At 39.7% G+C, this 17,651-nt stretch overlaps 1 protein-coding gene across 1 annotated transcript in view; it reads left to right on the forward strand.

Moving 5' to 3' along the window:
- LOC131125512 (collagen alpha-1(XXV) chain) overlaps positions 1–17,651 on the forward strand; it is a 99,611-nt gene that overhangs the window by 52,160 nt on the left and 29,800 nt on the right. Inside the window, exons 5-9 of the mRNA XM_058067133.1 lie at positions 4,063–4,089; positions 5,534–5,560; positions 12,867–12,938; positions 13,606–13,722; positions 14,400–14,435. Coding sequence (XP_057923116.1) covers positions 4,063–4,089; positions 5,534–5,560; positions 12,867–12,938; positions 13,606–13,722; positions 14,400–14,435 — 279 coding nt within the window. The remainder of the gene's footprint in view (positions 1–4,062; positions 4,090–5,533; positions 5,561–12,866; positions 12,939–13,605; positions 13,723–14,399; positions 14,436–17,651) is intronic.

Raw genomic sequence — 17,651 nt, forward strand, 5'->3', positions numbered from 1 at the left:
ACACCCGCCGCCTTGAGGACCGCTTTGTTTCGCTTCCTGCGCACACACATGCTTATTAATGTTGTGTAGCTGCAAAGACCACGCAGGCGTTATAAAAAAGTGCTAGTAGTCATCGTCAGGGATGCCAGCGCTCCACAGTAAGCTGATTGGATCCATGTGAACTCCTAAAATGCTGGCAGGTCGCTTTGCTGGCTCGCTTCCTCCAATAAGGAGGCAAGCTCTGATGTGATGGATGGGCTTTCTGGACCTGGACACGCTCACCGGGTCACTGTGATGACAAGGACTACAAAGCAGGTCCAACCGGGTCCTTAGCGATACACATTATTTGTGTTTTTGACTGATCCAAAAAGAATGATTTTGCTTGTCTTTAACAAATACAGCTAGGCTGGAGCATTTTTATCCATTTGTGGGAATAAAGATAAATAATAAGGAAATAAATATAAATAAAAGAATGTATTAGAATTAAATAATTCATACAATACAAGAGTGAAAATGAAAAAATAATTAGTTCCAGTTCCTGTTAAGAAGCTTTATGAGCACTAAAGGCAATTTTCAAAAAGCATTTATACATTTTGAGCTGTCACAATGTCTAAATAAGTGTAATAACTGTTAATAACTATGATGGGCTGTCCCCTGTGTCTCACGTTTTTGCACCATTAAACCTCACAAAAGTGTAAAAATAAGAGTATTTTTATTGAAATGTTTCCTTCAGAGTTGTAATGATTTTTCAATCATTAATAATAGCCACCAAACATGATCCCTTCTACTGTGGCGTTGCATCATCACTTCTTTGTGCCCCTCTTGCAAAAAAAAATGTCATATGTCTTTGGTATTTATACAGTCAGGTTGAAAAATTAATTTTAATTAATATAAGTGTCATTAAATAACTAAAAATGAATTGACCAGGAAATAAACTTAGTATTTAATTTAGTATTTACATGTGCTATTATTTTGTGTCTCCCTTTTGACATTTTCCATTACAAACATAGTAAATCCAATCAAATTGTAGCTCTGTTTTGGTATAAAATAGTCTGTGATTGAGATTATTTTCCAAATAGTCCCCATATTAATGTTTACTATCCAGACCAGCTAATGGCACTTTAAACAGCAGTGGCCGAAGACCAAAGCACACAAAATCAAAGTAAAAGCAGCTTGTTAATATGAATAAAAGGTAAACACAGAGGCACCGCATAAAAATATTTCTTTGAGTCATGTGTGCCAGGATGGTTTCATTAGGCATCATTTAGTCCCAGGCAGTAATATGAAGTGAAGGCCGTCACATTGTCGTGCTTTCAACAGGGATTCTCTCCATGTGGTTTTGGCCTTTTCACATTTTCCTTCTTTTTAAGGTTTTCATTTTTTTAAAAGGTGGTATAGTTTTTTTTTATTTTTGTACATCAACAGCTTGCTCGGTCCATGACAGGAGACAGTGGTCACGGTTTGGCTGCAATCGAGAGAGACGAGAAGCTAGATTTGTATCTGGATAGGAAAAGAAGCATAATCAGGAGCATCCCGCCATAAAAGTCACATGACAAAGAGACAGGAAGATGCTCTGTTCCAAATCATCCTTCCATTTCCATTTCCCAGATTGTTGCAGCACAAGATGTATGCCTTGAGCATCAATGTGCCTTTTCTTGTTCCTGTTGCAGGTTAATTAAAGTCACAGGGAAAGCAAATGATGCTCATTTGAATTGTAATAGTTACGGAATGTTTGCTCGATAGTAATGGATTACCTTTTTATTCAGAGTTATCCTTATCCATACATTCAATAGTGGTTGTTTGATTTGCATTTTTGCAGCAAGTACTTAAAATGCATAGTTCTCCTTACGTATAGAGGATCTTTGATTTAAAAAGCAATGCTTCCTAAGTCATGGAATTTAACTTAATGCAGTCGAGTCTGGCACCAGTCAACCACAATAAGGGGGGACGACCCCCATGTGACATAAAATCGTTGACCTGTGATTTTGCTGTAGCACCTTAAAAAAACAGCACACCACTCATTTTTTTTGTTGAGGCACCTAAAGTAGCAACCTTTCTTACCGCACACTCTGTCGATTGTTAATCTTCCCAGTCCCGTCCCCAATGCATGAAAAACTGAAGTGGCGGTCATTTGCAGCGCATCAATAAATTCCCATTGTACAAACTGTGCAATTTCCTATTGAACACACGCGTTTGATTGCAGTGCTTTCATAATGGCACAGTATTATGTTTGCAAGTGTTTCTACACTGAATGTGGTGAAGAAAACAGTAGCAGACCTTCAAGCTGCATTCGCTATTGTGTGGGCTGCTTATCAATTCATAGGTGATGATGGTGGTGGTGGTGGTGGGTCAGGTTCACTCTTTTACCAACAAAGGGGATCCAATCAGCAAAATACAATCTATATACGTAAATACAATCTACAACTGGACAAAAAAATCTGCTTGCATTCTGTGCACAATATGGTGACACAAAGTGAAGTTGCACACCTCAGTTATAGACATATATAGTGGGTGCATTAAAAGGGACCTATTATACTCATTTTTTGGCCCAGTTGTGGACTCCTATAGAGTAGCTCCACACAATAACCCACACAGAAAGCTTTCTAGATATTCCAGAATTTGCACCTATTCCAGCAGTATTTCCTTGGATTTGTGATTCCCACCAAAATGGTCTGTTTTAATTTTTTCCACCAACAGCCCGCACACCCACTCCTTTGTGATTGATCACACACCCACTATCACACTATGAACAAACCCGACTTAGCGTGTATGAACTCAGAGTGGTAGCTCAGGAGAAGCCAGGCGGGTGGGCTTGTTTCCACCCTCGCCCGCCCAAGGAGAACCACTCATTGTCGGACACACATTGTCAGAAGCAATGCTGGTTCCATGGAGGTCAGACGTCGGACATGAGTGTCCGACAATAATAATTTGGTGAATATTTCACGTTCATGTTCACAAAAACAGTCCCGTGTGAAATGTCGTTGACAGATGAAAATATATTTTTTTAACTTCTGTCTGAGCTTGCCTTGTAAAAAGAGAAGCAGAGCTTTGGGGAGGGCAGAGAATGTATCGCGCCCATAAGGAAGCCCGCTCCTCTGTGACATCACAAAGGAACAGCCCTCTGAAACCAAGCATTTTGAGCCATCCCAAACGTCTATCAGTGCTCACTTCCAAATGCGCAAACCTGATTATCTGAAACTTTGGCATCATTTAACACAGTTAGAATACAACATTCTAACTACAGTGGTGGAAAGTGGAAAAAGCATAATAGGTCCCCTTTAATCTTGTCTTCGTCCTTGTGTTTAAGTGGGTGGTCAATTAGTCAGCTTGTTGCACTCCTCCAATGGAAGAGTTGCCAAAACCTCAGAGCAAATTCCTTTCGTAATGAAAATAAAATGTTTTATATAGTTTTAGAGAGTCTATTGTCTCCCCCAAAATGTACTATAATAGCTAGCTAAAATGCTAAAATTCAAATTCACTGTTTAAAATGTTTAGCTTGCGTATTTTGTCATTACTTTTAGTGTTTAGTAATGTTGCTCATTATGACCCTCATTATTTATTGCGATAATGTTATTTTGGATTACATTTATGTTCCAAATCCTCTTGTTTGTGTAGTTTGCACAGAATGTACTCTTTCTTTGAGACACTACAAAGCTGGCTAGCTACTGCGCTAAGATTCTTATCAAACAAGCCAGTTGCCAGCAAGAACACTAACCCACTGTTAAAAATGTTTAGCCTGCACATTTTGTAATTCATTTTTTTTAATGTTTTTTTATTCTTGTGAATTATAATCCTCTTTATTTATTGCTTATTCGTTTGTCCAAGTTCTCTTCTTTGTATCATTTGCCGAGTGTACTGTCCCTTTAAGACACCAACTGGCTAAAAAAAAGAGCGAGTTGAACTAGCTAACTAACTAACTAGTAATCCAACCAACCAGTTTCCAACAAAAACACAAACTCACTGTTTCAAATGTATAGCTTGAATATTGTCATTAAGCTACTGTTTGCTTTTACTTGCTGTGTGTTATTTATTGCAATCCTTGTCATTTATTGTTAAGCTAGTGTTTTTGTTTCCTTTCCACAGGGTCCTCCAGGCCCAAAGGGTGAAAAGGCAAGTATTTGATTTATTGATCTTCAACTTCATTGGTAATTAGGACAAAAGTGTGAAGATTCTTTCAAGAATTACTATATGTGATAAACACAAGGGGTGTAACGTGCATGTATTCGTAATCAGGTTTTCCCGGTAGCCACTTTAAGGTTTTTGTAATGCGTTCCCTTACTATACCCAAAATGAACGAAAATGTGGCATTCAAACCACCGTATTTAGTGAACCGCGATGATGGCGTACCGTTACACAAAGGCGCCACTTTAACACCTTGTAAGGCAGTGCGTTTCTCCCTGCTAGCCACTGTCAACCAAGCAAAGTGTCAGTTTTGGATGGGACTTTTTTCTGGAACCGTACGCTTCATTAGAGACAGATTTGACGAAAAAAAAAAAGGCCCCGCTGCCTGCACACGTCTTGGGTGGGAGGCCATGCAACACAGTTGTTTTTCATTTGTGCAGATAAAGAGGTTCACAGGACAGGCATGAATATCAAGCCGCTTATTTCCATAGCGGATGCTCAGCGAACAGCCGAATCTGGCAGTGCGTCTTTGTGCTTCTGTTTCACGAATCATTGCTAACCGCGAGAAGTTAGCGAAAAAATGCAACAGATTTTTTTCTTTGTTTTCTTGCTTGAACTGTTTTAATCTTCAAGTAATCATCCATTGCTTAAATGAGTGCTTTAACACATAACACTAATACGTAAACTGTCCTGTCCTTAGTTTTATTTATTTAGCCTTCTTTCCAAGCCAAGCATTTGTCACATATTATCCCCCCCACCAAAAAAAAGTCTTGCACATAATGTGGTTAATGTCGCTGGCTTTACTGCTGTTTGGCAGATGAATGCTTAGTGGAGCATTAAAGGGCTTCAGCTGGCTTTCAGTCATACATTTTCACCACTATGGCTTTGCCAATGAATTTTAAATACTCCGTCCCTTGAATAGCAGCAAATGCTGAAAGACAACTGCATGAGTTGTGTGTGAAGATAAATAGGTTTTTTTTCCCTTAATAACCGATGTGACTTGCAGAAGCATTTAAAATAAAGAGAATAAAATAGTTAGCGTGACCAGGAAAACCAAGACTTTAAAGCTCTCGTCTCACTACGGCGCTATCACAAGCCATAACTCCAGCTCGCCAAAGGATGGGCTGCACTGTATTTTTTTTTATGGAGGAGATGCAATCATTAGATCCCTGAATCCATGCACTGTTACACCTCTACTCCAAACTGGTTTTTACACCAACACTTCTCCAAAGCCAAAACCTTTCCCCACATCTTTGTCTCACATGCCCTGTGTTATCATAACACTCTCCATCGCCAGGCATAGTTGCGGGTTAACTGCATTACTCCACTTCATCCAACGTGTTCTTGTCTCAGCCATTTTATTGTTAGTCTTGGCTCATCAGTAACCATCATTGAGTGCATCTCAACGTGACAAAATGTGTCTGTCTTGCAGGGGGATCAAGGCGACCAGGGACCACGGGTATGTGCCTTACTTCTTTTATGATGAGCTGATGACTTTACACGTCTCTCTAGGCAGGATTGTGGGGGAAAAAAGCTTGGGATGAATGGAATTCTTGGGATCGTGTGTAGCACATCTGGCCAAATACAACAAAAACTGCTTATTTTGACAACGAAATGGGTCTCAAACTTGCAAAATATGGTATCTGACAAACGTGAGTACACCCCTCACATGTCAGCAAGCATTTTATGACATATTTTCTCAAGGGATAATACTACCGAAATGTATATACTTTACAGTATATCAGTGTACAGCATGTATATATTTACTATCCACTGAAAATTATTATCCACATTATTATTGTCTAAATACCTGGCAACACAAGTGAGTAGCTTTCATTGGTGAAGTCCAACTCAAGCAAGTTGCAAGACAATAGTGTCTTGTCTACAGTCAATCCAGGTGGTAGTAGCGTCTCTGTCTGTGATGGCACAAGTGCTACCACTACTATAGGAGCTCCTGTTCATTAAGGGAACCAATTCCAAGATGTACTCTGACATTGCAAACCAGAAACTGGGCTGCATGGAAGTTTACCAACATGACAAGGAGCCCAAACACACCTCCAAGACAACAAGCGCCTCGCTGAGGAAGCTTAAGGTGAAGGTGATGGAGTGGCCAAGTATGTCTCCTCCACATCTGAACCCGATTAAGCACCTCTGGGGCATCCTCAAGGATGTGGAGGAAAGTGTCGAACAAGTACCAAATCCACCAGTGATTGCATCATGGAGGAGTAAAGGAGGATTCCAGTAATAACCTGTCCATGCCCAAGAGACAATAATGGCTGTGTTGTTATTTTCAGTCAATAGTAAATGTTTATTGCTATCCAAGCTTGTTTTTTTGGATTGTACCAAGAAAATCCTGAGCTGTAATCATTCCCATCTTTCCAAAAGTCACGCTTGTGACTGATGACTGCGTGAGTGCTTGAATTTTTCTACTGGTCCAAGTTTTGTTTACACTGGAATGCATTAACTCACATATTTGTCACTTCCTCATCATGTCCTCAAAATGCCCCTAATTGTTCTTCCTGGAGTTTAGAAGCATACACAGTGCCCCGTCTTGTCACCAGAAGCGGATTTGATCTGAGTTCCTCACTGGCTCCCACCCTAAACGTCACCATTAACTTTGTCTCTGCAGGCACACTTGTCAATACAAATGGCCTTCGCTATGAAATTGAATTTGCATTCTCAATGTGACACGGCATGCATCTTGTGTTTCATAGACTCACTGGATCTCCTTTGGACTTCACACGTAATTGCTGTCCCTTTAGTCCATTTTGAAAGACTGGAGCAATACAGAAGCTCAGCCTCCGTCTTTAAGGCTCGGATTTCACGGTTTCGCTTGTAATTTGTACCCTTTTAACCTCGGAAATGGAGTCATCTGTTTCTATCAGTTAGATGATTCACGGCTCTCGGTGAGAGAGTGGGGGCTGACGGCTTTGTAACGAGGACCAGCCAAGCGCTATTTGTCTTCCAGAGTCAATAAATAAACTGTCCACTCGCACGTACAAATTCATTAAACGGCCGCACTGTCCTCCAATTGGGTAAGAAACTAACATCCAGTGGCATATGAAGGACGACAGGGGGGACTCTAATCCAAATCATATTACCTCCCCAGAGTGGCTTATTGATTTGGGTTGGTAAATATAGCTGGAGGAAAGTTTTTGGCAGTGAAAAATGATGGAACGAGACAAGGGCTTTCTGACCTTCAGTTGATCTGGGAGCCCACAACGCACAGACTGCTAATTTATGGCAAAACAGATGATTTTTTGTGAAGTCTGGGATCCCTTGGTTAATTTCTTGACTTCTTTGGGCTTTGATCTGTTTGAGTTTGGTGTTTATTCATTCATTCATTTTGTACCGCTTTTTCCTCATGCAAATAGTCAAGGTAGAGCAAGTACTTCATCGCACAGATGTATGAACAGAAAGCATGTTGGTTCATTTTGAATTAAGACCCTTAGAGATCCTTTTGCCATTCATTTATTTGTATTTTTCAAGCCATTTTGGCTGTGTTGAATGAACATAGGTCAAATTTGCTGGATAATATCCATCGACACCAATCTGCCCATTTTATAGTGCGACTTTGTGTTACTTTTCCGGTAACTTTGAAATGCCATTTGTTTCAGTTGGGTGTTTATTTGTTATTCGAAATTTCAAAGTTATACTAGCATTGATTAATTTGCATAGATTAATTGTATTCTCAAATTAGGTCAGGCATAAAAATTAAGTCATATATTGAGAGATCTAAGAGACATTTTGTGCCATTCACAGAAGGAGGCTGACATCATTGCAGCACCCCAGCAGGCACCAATGATTGCCGAAAAGACACTGAAGATGTAGTATTTTATACTGATTGCTTGGTGTCAGCTCAGCCTGTAACAGCGTTACACTGTAATAAAAAAATGTAAAAAGCCCAAAAAAAACTCAGCAAAACAGTGACTTTGAAAAGTGAACCGCGATAGAGTGAGGGAACACTTTACATGTTTAAAAGTCACTATACGGGTGTAACTACGAAAATATTAAGTTAACCACGATAAATGAGAGATTACTGTATAATATTTTTACAGCAGCTGTTGGGAAGTGGACATTTTTTGCCCTTTGGACCTTGAGTGTGAGTTTTTGTTTTAACTCAGTGTCCACAGTGCCTGCCCTCCACATGTTAGGGTCGACCAATTGTTGACTACAAACGGGGGAAAGGCCGAGTTCTCTCATAGAAGGTTAACCAAGCAACTCGTAAAGAATAGTCCAGTCAACAAACATGAGCAGCCTGTGACTGGAAGGTGCACCATGGGACGGTGTGTGGTCATTCTCCAAGTAAGCACAAGCTTCAGCTGTCACAGCTCCTGGGTGGCAATTTACATGAGTTGGAAAAATACCTGAATGCAAAGAATCTTGTCGTTTTCTTTCTAATCTGGGTCTCAGTACATATGTCATTGAGCTCTACTGGAGATAAAATGCATCACATCCATGTCAAATCGGAGTCCCCGAAAATGTATTGAAGCCATCTGTGCACATGGCCGCTAATCCACGCCGCATATGCAGACATGTTTCTGGTGTGGTTGAAAGGATGTGCCTTCTGGCTGCCGTCCCTCTGTGCTGGCTGTTGCTGATTGTCCTTGTATCTGCTTTGCTGTTTACCGCGTCTCGCTGCAGGACAATCGGCTAATAACTAAAAGCCCTGTTTTTTGCCTTTTTGCAGCAAAGCTCGGCAAATCTACGACCAGTCTAAGGTGTACACCGCCTCTCGCCCTAAAACAGCTGGGATAGAGTCCAGCATACCCCTGCGACCCTAGTGAGGATAAGCGTAATAGAAAATGGATGGATGGATGGACAAGGCCAATCTGTTTGTAGTTTGTCCTTCGCCCTTTGAGTGCAGATACGCCACACCTGGTCAACCATTTCTTTCATCGCAATTACTCAGGGCTCATACTGAATCCTTTGAGGCCAGAAGTTTTTAAATATCCTCACTCATTTGTCCTAAATGACATACTAATGCCAGATTCCCACAAATACTGTATTTTATATACACCGCTTATCGCGAAGTCATCTAGGATAGGTTCCAGCTTACCCGTGACCCCAATGATGACAAGCGGCATATTGGATTGATGGATGCATTTTTGTGCATGGACGCATTCAACCCTTTTAAAAGCTGATATATTTGCATAACTCTACATCAACAATGATATGCAGCCTTGCAGAAAACAGTAAAAATAGTGTAACTTTGCTGCATGCTTAGAGTGGGAAAAATATAGTCATAAAAAAAGCTAAAGCCCATAAAACATCTCTCATCTTTAACTCATATGTATCGTGTCTTCGCCTTGACCATAATCCAGGTTTCCCTTTTCCTGTCTTCAAGATGTTTGAGGTTGTCAATAACGTGAGAAATATTTTCACATCAATACCAGCCATGGTTTGTGTCTGCAGGGCCTGCCCTTGAACAGCCATCTTCCTAATGAGGCGTGCTTTTTGAATCATTCTTTACAAAAACCAGAATGATGGCACCAAAGACGATTTGTTTGGATTGGCCAGATTAGAAATGTATGGGTGAGTGAGCGAGCCATCTTTGAATGAAAGTAAAATAACTGGAAACCAGAGGAACTTCTTTGTGGTCAGACGTGCTCACAGAACACCACACTGACAGCAACGCATCGACTTATATGCCATTTTAAACAATAATAAACCAAATGACTAAAAAGAATGTTGCTTATCACATGGCTGCTCCCAAAAGGCTTATAAAATGAAGCCACAAAACTAAAATAATGCAAATATGCATTGATTTACTCGACTATTGTTTCTAAACTGTGAGGCCTGTATTTGTGAAATTATTCATTCATTCATTTTTTACTGCCTATCTTCACGAGGGTATATATATGTTCAGCATTTTGAACTTTATAGTCCAAATTCTAATTCATAGTCTAGGAAATAAAAATACACCTAATAGGAGGCATTTATTTGAGGTGCTGTGTTTATTTACAGTATTAGAGTGACTATTAATTGGCATACATATTCAAACAGAGGCCATTTTTTGAGTAAATTTGCTGAAGCTATTGTTTTACCGATTTTAAAGGATTTTTAAAAGGAAATCTACTGCATAAAATCTATACAAGGGTGTACCGTATTTAATGTGGAGCCAGAAGTGTTTGTCTTTGCAACTGCTAAATCACAATTATCTATTATAGGTGCTGCATTTCTAATGGCTTTATTTGTGCCCAGGACACTGTGCACATCAGATTTACAGATGCCATTGCTGATGTGCAATTGTTAAGATGCACTGGTTATGTTAATATAAAGCAACCCAATTTCCCCCGTTCCGAACATTTCTTCTTCTTGCGAGTGAATCTCAATGAGCTTTTAATAGAACAAAACATGTTAAAAACAATTCTATTAAAAAAAAGGCCTGGAGTCAGATTAAAGTCCACTTCTAAACTCTAACGGCCCATGTTTTGTTCGTGGATCGTGTCTGTTGTCAAGACACTTGCTCGAGGGGGGGGGATGTTTGGAAAAGCTGTAAGCTTGAACTTCCTTTAATGTTGGAACAATTTACCACTGCGTTCAAAGTTGAAAGTCTGTTGTGTGATAATTATGTCAACAAACACCCTCATCTGTTTATAGCGTATGGCAGAAACAATGAGGAAGGGTTTTATTGTGGGGACAAAATGTTGAATGTTTTGAAAATGATGAATGCAATAATCGGACTTTGATGGAACGCTTCCATCCTTTCAGTACCATTAGGGGAAGGCATGTACTGTGCTGTGATTGTGGGGATTGGTCACTTATTAACAAGTATATTGCACGGATATTGAAATACAGCTACTGTCGTCTTGTGGACTGCAGCTCCAGCTATTATGACCAATGTTTTTTGTGTGTGTGAAGGTTTTCAGTACATCTTGTATCTAGAGAGTTCCATCAGAGCATTTGCACATTGAGCTGGATGAGAAGTGAAACAAGAGTCAAACATCTCTTTGCCTGGGCCAATAGATCAAATCGGGCATTAAACATACCTTAATACCTTCATACCTTACCTGGTCGTCTGCATTGTAAGCATAATTCCCATGTAACACAACGTCAGCTTTATGCTGTGCTCTTCTCCAGTACAGTCGATATCTACAGTAGATTAAGTCCACCCCTGATGTCCTTCTCCTCCCGCTCAAGCTTGACCAAGTGGCCTATAAACACGGCATGCACCTTGTGGTGGCGGTCGGGACCCACCAGTTGAGAATTACTGCTTTAAAAGCAGCTACTGGCACCTTGTGGAGTGAATTAACAACATTCGGAGGTTGCCTATAACCACCATGCATTTGGAAGCGCGGTGACTATGGGAGACGCTGCAGTTAATTGAATAGCAGCATCAAATGAAGCATAAGTGTGCCATTAAGGGGACAAATGGACTGCACAACAATGCAAAACAGTAAAATTGTGTGCGGAAGTTCGTAGCATGATTTGACAATCGGACAATTAATAATTGAAAGTACAAATCCAGTTATTCCAGGATTGTATTAGTTTATGTTATGATAAATGTTGGCTCATTTTCACTTGTTTTCAATGGAACATCTTTTTGTAGCTTTGACATTTTGTCTAATTTAAGGGCTAAAATGGAAAAAAATTTAAATCTGACCTATATTAATTCAACACAACCAAAACCTGTCTTGAAAGTCATGAAAAAAAAACTGAATGGCACAAAATGTTAAATATTATATATAAATATTATAATATATAATATAGGCGTCCAGTCTATGCATAAACTCTGAAATCCTATCTATCATATCTTCATCTTGACAATTAAGTTTTCCCAGTTCTTGTCTTCATGATGATTGGCAATGTCAAAAATAAAATATACAAAAATAAATATTTTGAGTGTACTGTTTCGCTCCATCCGCACCATGGTGTCAACTCTGGGACACTGTTCTTTTATTCTTCTTCTATTATTTTCAAACTCCGAACAAAAGAAAGATACCAAAAAAGTATTGGTGTAAATGCCTGTTCAATGCTGTAACTGTTTGAAGGTCTGGTGTGCACTGTGCCATATTTGTCCTGTAGGGATTGCCTGGTCTCCCCACGCTAGCCGCTTTGCACAGCAATCAGATCCTGACCGTCAAGGTTTGTCGGTGGTGGCGTGTTACCTCGCCGCACAGTGGGACTCCTCGGCGGCAGCACACGCTTATGACTAAAACTATATTGAAAGCCATATATAACTATATTGGTGGCCCTTTTTACAGCCTGGCCTCCAGAACGAGAACCAGAAGACGTGGTCTGGTTTATGTCCATAGAAGGGAGGAACCTCCAAGAAAAATACCATACTGGTGAACCTATGTGGCAAAGTGCTTTTTTTAAGTTCATGCCAAAGTTTCACCATGAAATCCATTAATGTGGCCTCCTGGACTGTAAGACAACTTTTAGAAGCTGCTGCTCTTGGTGTTCCCACTCTGCTGCAGGGACATTGATGATGATGATAATGATAATGATGATGTTGATGATGTTGATGACAGCATTTTCACAGAATGAGAACTTCCCACTCAGTCCACACACTTAAATTATGTAAAATTATAGCCAAACGAAAAGGAAAGACTTCCAATGCTGTGTGGTTGTAAAAGTGTGGATTTCTCTGATTTATCTATGAAGATGCTCCTCAAGCATCCCTGAATAGAAACCTCTTTGAATAAATCTTTTTTTTTTTTCCTGCATCGACTTTCCTGCTTCTTCTGCTTCCTGTGGGGGGCCTCATCCTTCTTCAACCTTCTCTCACCTCTGACCTTCGACCTCACACACCTGCTCAGATGGTGTTCCCTAAGATCAATCATGGCTTTCTTTCCGCTGACCAGCAGCTCATAAAGCGCCGTCTTATCAAGGTAGCTGTAGCTAGTGGCAATGCGCTGGCACTGAGGCTCCATCTCTTTGCACGCATCTTTTGTTGCTCAAGGGACTTCATTGTACAGCAGCGCTATTCAACTGAACTGGCAAAGATAGTCGAAGCATTTGACAGAAGCACTGTTATTTTATTTACAACAACAACGAGGACATACTGCTAAAAAAACAGTCAAAGATTTCCTATATGACAGGAACACTTTTTTACAGAAATAACGCAAGTCAACAGGAGTACTCTGCTGTTTCTAAGCACCTACTGCAAAGACAACAGTCAAGATCCTCTCTATAACAGGATCGCTTTGCTAGTTTTGACAACCTTCTGCAAAAATGCAAGTCAATGATCCTCTAAATGACAGGAGCGCTCTTCTGCTTTTAAGCACCAACTGCGAAAATGCTTGTCAAAGATGCTCGAAATGACAAGAGTGCTCTGCTGTTTTTAGGAACCTGCTGAAAAAAAAATTGTCACTCACTAGCTTTGAATTTAACTAACTGTGATGTCATCCAGCCAGTTGAATAGCGCTATAGTATGTTTCCTGCTTGTTTACCTGCTTTAGAAGTCAGTATATTTAACAGTAGTGCAACTACAGTCTGTCTATGGATTTAACATGATTGTGGCATACTGATATTGAAATGTTTTGTTTTGCACGATAGGGGGATCAGGGGCAAGCGGGACCACCTGGGCCTCCGGGGCCACCGGGTCCCCCTGGCCCACGAGGGCCCCCTGGAGACACAGGCAAGGATGGGCCAAGGGGCATTCAAGGCCAACCAGTAAGTACTAATAAAGATGAAATAATTCATGTCAAACACTCTATAGGAAACGTTTTGAGACACCTCCAGTAAGTGAACATGAAGGTTGTGTCCCAATATTTTTGTCAAAATAGATGAAGAGCACAGCGTTCATGTCAAAGTGCATGTATGTTGTGTTCCAATACTTTGGTCCATGTAGTTTTGTTCCTAACAAGAGAACTTGTATACATAAGTCAAAGGTTCTCAATGAAGGCTAGACAAACATGATTGTTCTCCCACTAGAAGAGCTGACGGTGTAGCTTTACATACACTTGGCTGTGTTTCATATCGAACATAACATTTTCCATGTCCCGTCACTTGGCATCATTTATGTTCTCTCCTTCCCCGCATGATCTTGATTGTACTGGTGCAGAGAAATGAAGTGCCGTCTCCTTTGCTCCAATGATTATTGTTGTGGGCTCTTTCAGTTGATGTATTTTTTTGTTCTAAGTGGTTAGTTGTTAGTTTGTTGTTAGTGGTTACACCCCTTGTGTAACCACTTACACAAAAATAAATCCTTGTCCTCCTCACCTGGCTTTGAAGAAACAAAATGGATCTCTGAGGCAAAAATAAAGTGTTGGTCATCTAGAGGGAAGAGCATGTGGCAACAAATAAGATCCATTCAGGTTTTCATAACAATAACATCCTTTTTCCCATAGGGTGATCAAGGGCAGCCAGGTGAAAAAGGACCTATGGTAAGAACGCACTTTTGTTTGATTGCCTCATACAAAACTGTCCGTAAATGATATGACAGTGCTTGTCAAAAATCCTCTCTGTGGCAGGAGAGCTTTGTTATTTGTCAGGGCCTACTGCAAAAACATGAGTCAAAGATCTTCTTTGTGACAGGAGAGCTCTAATGTCCAGGGACCTTACTTATAAAGCTTATGTGCACACAAAATGGAGCTGAAATGCTGCATACGCCCTTTTCCACGCAAAGTATGGTACCTATAAAAACACAAGTTGACGTGAGAAATCTCACCATTACACCACCTTTGTAGTTGGCGTATGCACCTTCTGGAGACATGGTAAAAAGACAATGCACATTTTAAGCATCAGTGAAGTGAAATCATATGGTAGAAATAAACATGCAATGGAAGCCAATAAAGATTTATCCATCATTGCATGAAAACATCACGCCATTATTGACTTCAAACATTTGTGGAAAGCGTTGTTATTTGACATGGCACTGATGGATATCATATGTCATTTTTTCATAAACATATTACGCACGAGTGAATGGTATCCAGACTAAAAGATACATGAAAAACATAAAACAGAACTTGAATGTTTCAACATTTTATTTTATAATCATGATAATATTATGTGTTCAATTAATTTTTATTATAACAAACACCAGTTTGTCAGTTAAATAATAAAATTAAAACAATATTTTTTGTTGCATATGTTATCAATAAGATTTATTTGTCTTGGAGTGTCAGGGACATGTGCATAAACATACTTTTTCCTTTTCCACAAATGATGATGTTTTCTTTTGTTGCACTTTGAAATAACCTCAGAAAATAATGAGAATATAATATTTTAATGGAGTTAATGTCATTATTGAGTTAAATATTTTGAAACTATCCCACTGATTTGAACTTCATTTTGAATCATTGCATCCACTTTTAAATGAAACAGGTTTTGCTAAGATGAAATCTAAAATATCATCAGTTGGGAAAAATGTAGAAACACGTTCACAAACAAATAATTCTAGTTGTAGCTTGCTCATATTCCTCTTCCTCCTCTGTCCTCCAAATATGTAGTTTTTATGGGCCTTTCCAACCAAGATTTCCATCTCAGTTTTGGTGAAATTCCGCTTCTTCGTCTTTGCCTTCTCAGCAGCCATGATTCAGAAGAAGAGCATGACATGCAAGGGGGGTCATTAAATATGGATGCCGCATTCATGAGACACTTTACATTGGCCATTTATAGTGAAGCCATATTATTGAGGATCTACCGTATGCAAACTTTAAGTCAGATTTCCATGCACAGTTTTTTCAATGTTCATTGCAGTTATATAGGAGACTCAGTGGCTAATAGAATGCAGCCGTAAATTGGAACAGAACATAACTTTTTACTGACTATTTGGTGGTGTTAACTTGCCAATGTGGATGACTGAAGATGTCTGTACGCGAACTGCTAAGGCTAAAATATTAGCCCCCTAGCGGGTGTCGTAGCAATAGTCAATCTTGATTACCTCACAATAGGAGACAGTTTAGGCACATGTAAGCACCTAATCCCTAGCCAAAGCCATAGTACAAACAGTATTTTAGACAAAGTCGTATAAAAAGAAATTTAAAGGAGAATGGGTCTGATGTAGCCGCTTGCGGCTGTGTGTTTGTGTTACAAAAGCCAAAGCTAATCACACAGCTGTATTAGGTTTTATTGGTTTGAGATTACAAACACTGCAGAGTCTGTGTATACATTTAGTGTAAGTGGCTGTAGTCACGGTTAGATTTATGTTCAGAGTGTTTCTTTTGGTTTATATCTGCTTCTACTGTTTTCTTACCTTTGTGATTACATGTACAGTATAGGTAATAGAGTTGAAAAATAAATAAGAGTAAATAAGTCGCTGTCCCTCTTCTGCTTCAGATGACACTTTTTTAAATGGGACCGAGTATGCTTTTTCTACTTTTCTGACCTATAAATGTAGTCACAAGGTTGTATTCTCGTGTTAAATGATGCCAAAGTTTCAGATAATGAGGTTGGAAGTGTGCCCTGAAAAAAGTTTGGGATGGCTCTGAATGCTCGGTTTCAGTGATTTTTTTCTAACACCAGCTACCTGTGACATCACAGTGAGACAGATTTCCTTATATTGGTGTGCCCGGATACAAGCTGTTCAAGCTGGGTGCGACCAATCACAGTGGAACGGGCATACCTGGAATAAATTAAAACAGACTATTTTGAAAATCCAAGGAAATACACCCTGAATAGCTGCAGATTCTGGGAGATCTAGAAAGCTCTCTGTGCGGTTTATCATGTGTAGCTGCCCTATTGGAGTCCACAACTCAATACAAAGGGACGAAAATGAGCATAATAGGTTCCCTTTAAACCCTAAATATAAGGAGAACCAGCTAGCATATGTTACCTACCCATAGTGGTTTAAAAAACAAGACTGAACAAACATCTATTTGTCATAATTTAAAGTTTAATTTTCTTTGGCATGTATTAAATGATCGGCGCTCATGGCCTTCACTCACAACTGTCTTTTATGCATGTGCGCTGTTAACAAACATAATTGGTCGGCATGTGTTACTAGCAATGTCAGAGCAGGAAGAGGGCAGGAAATAATGCTAACAGCATATATGAAGGTTAGCGACAGCACCTTTAATAGTACTTGCCATAGATGCTCCAATTAACACCTCTATTCATTTAACGGCAGTGTCGCCGGGTGGTTCACAACATAAAATTAGTAGCGCCTCTAATTAGTACCAGGGCAGAAAACACTGGCATTAACAGCTGCGGCTGTAGGTAACCTCCTAATGTATTATTTTTTTAACTACACGGTTTGGCTGTGACTGCATTTGATGTGACATGAGTGGTCACTAGCTAGCTCTACATGCTCTTTAGAATGTTGCCAGCCAAGTCATTTGTGTTACACTTGTGATGTATAGCACACACACACACACACACACACACACACAAAGTGGATTAAATTTACAAGATATTTACACTCTGGCGAATGGCGAGAATGACTCACACTTGTTATTATTCAGCCACAAAAAAAAGGTTGGCGTTCCCGCAACAAAACCTCTTCAAAACCTCTACCCTAAGGGCATATTGTTCCAGTTAACAGCAATTGGATGTAGGGCTTGTGGTAAATAACGCATTTTATTTTGCTAGCACTGAAAACTAGCTTGAAGCCGAAATATTGTACACCATCTAAAAAATAGTTGACAATCATTTTTAGA

The sequence above is a fragment of the Doryrhamphus excisus genome, chromosome 3 (assembly GCF_030265055.1).
Source record: "Doryrhamphus excisus isolate RoL2022-K1 chromosome 3, RoL_Dexc_1.0, whole genome shotgun sequence".
In the NCBI taxonomy this organism is placed as follows: Eukaryota; Metazoa; Chordata; class Actinopteri; order Syngnathiformes; family Syngnathidae; genus Doryrhamphus; species Doryrhamphus excisus.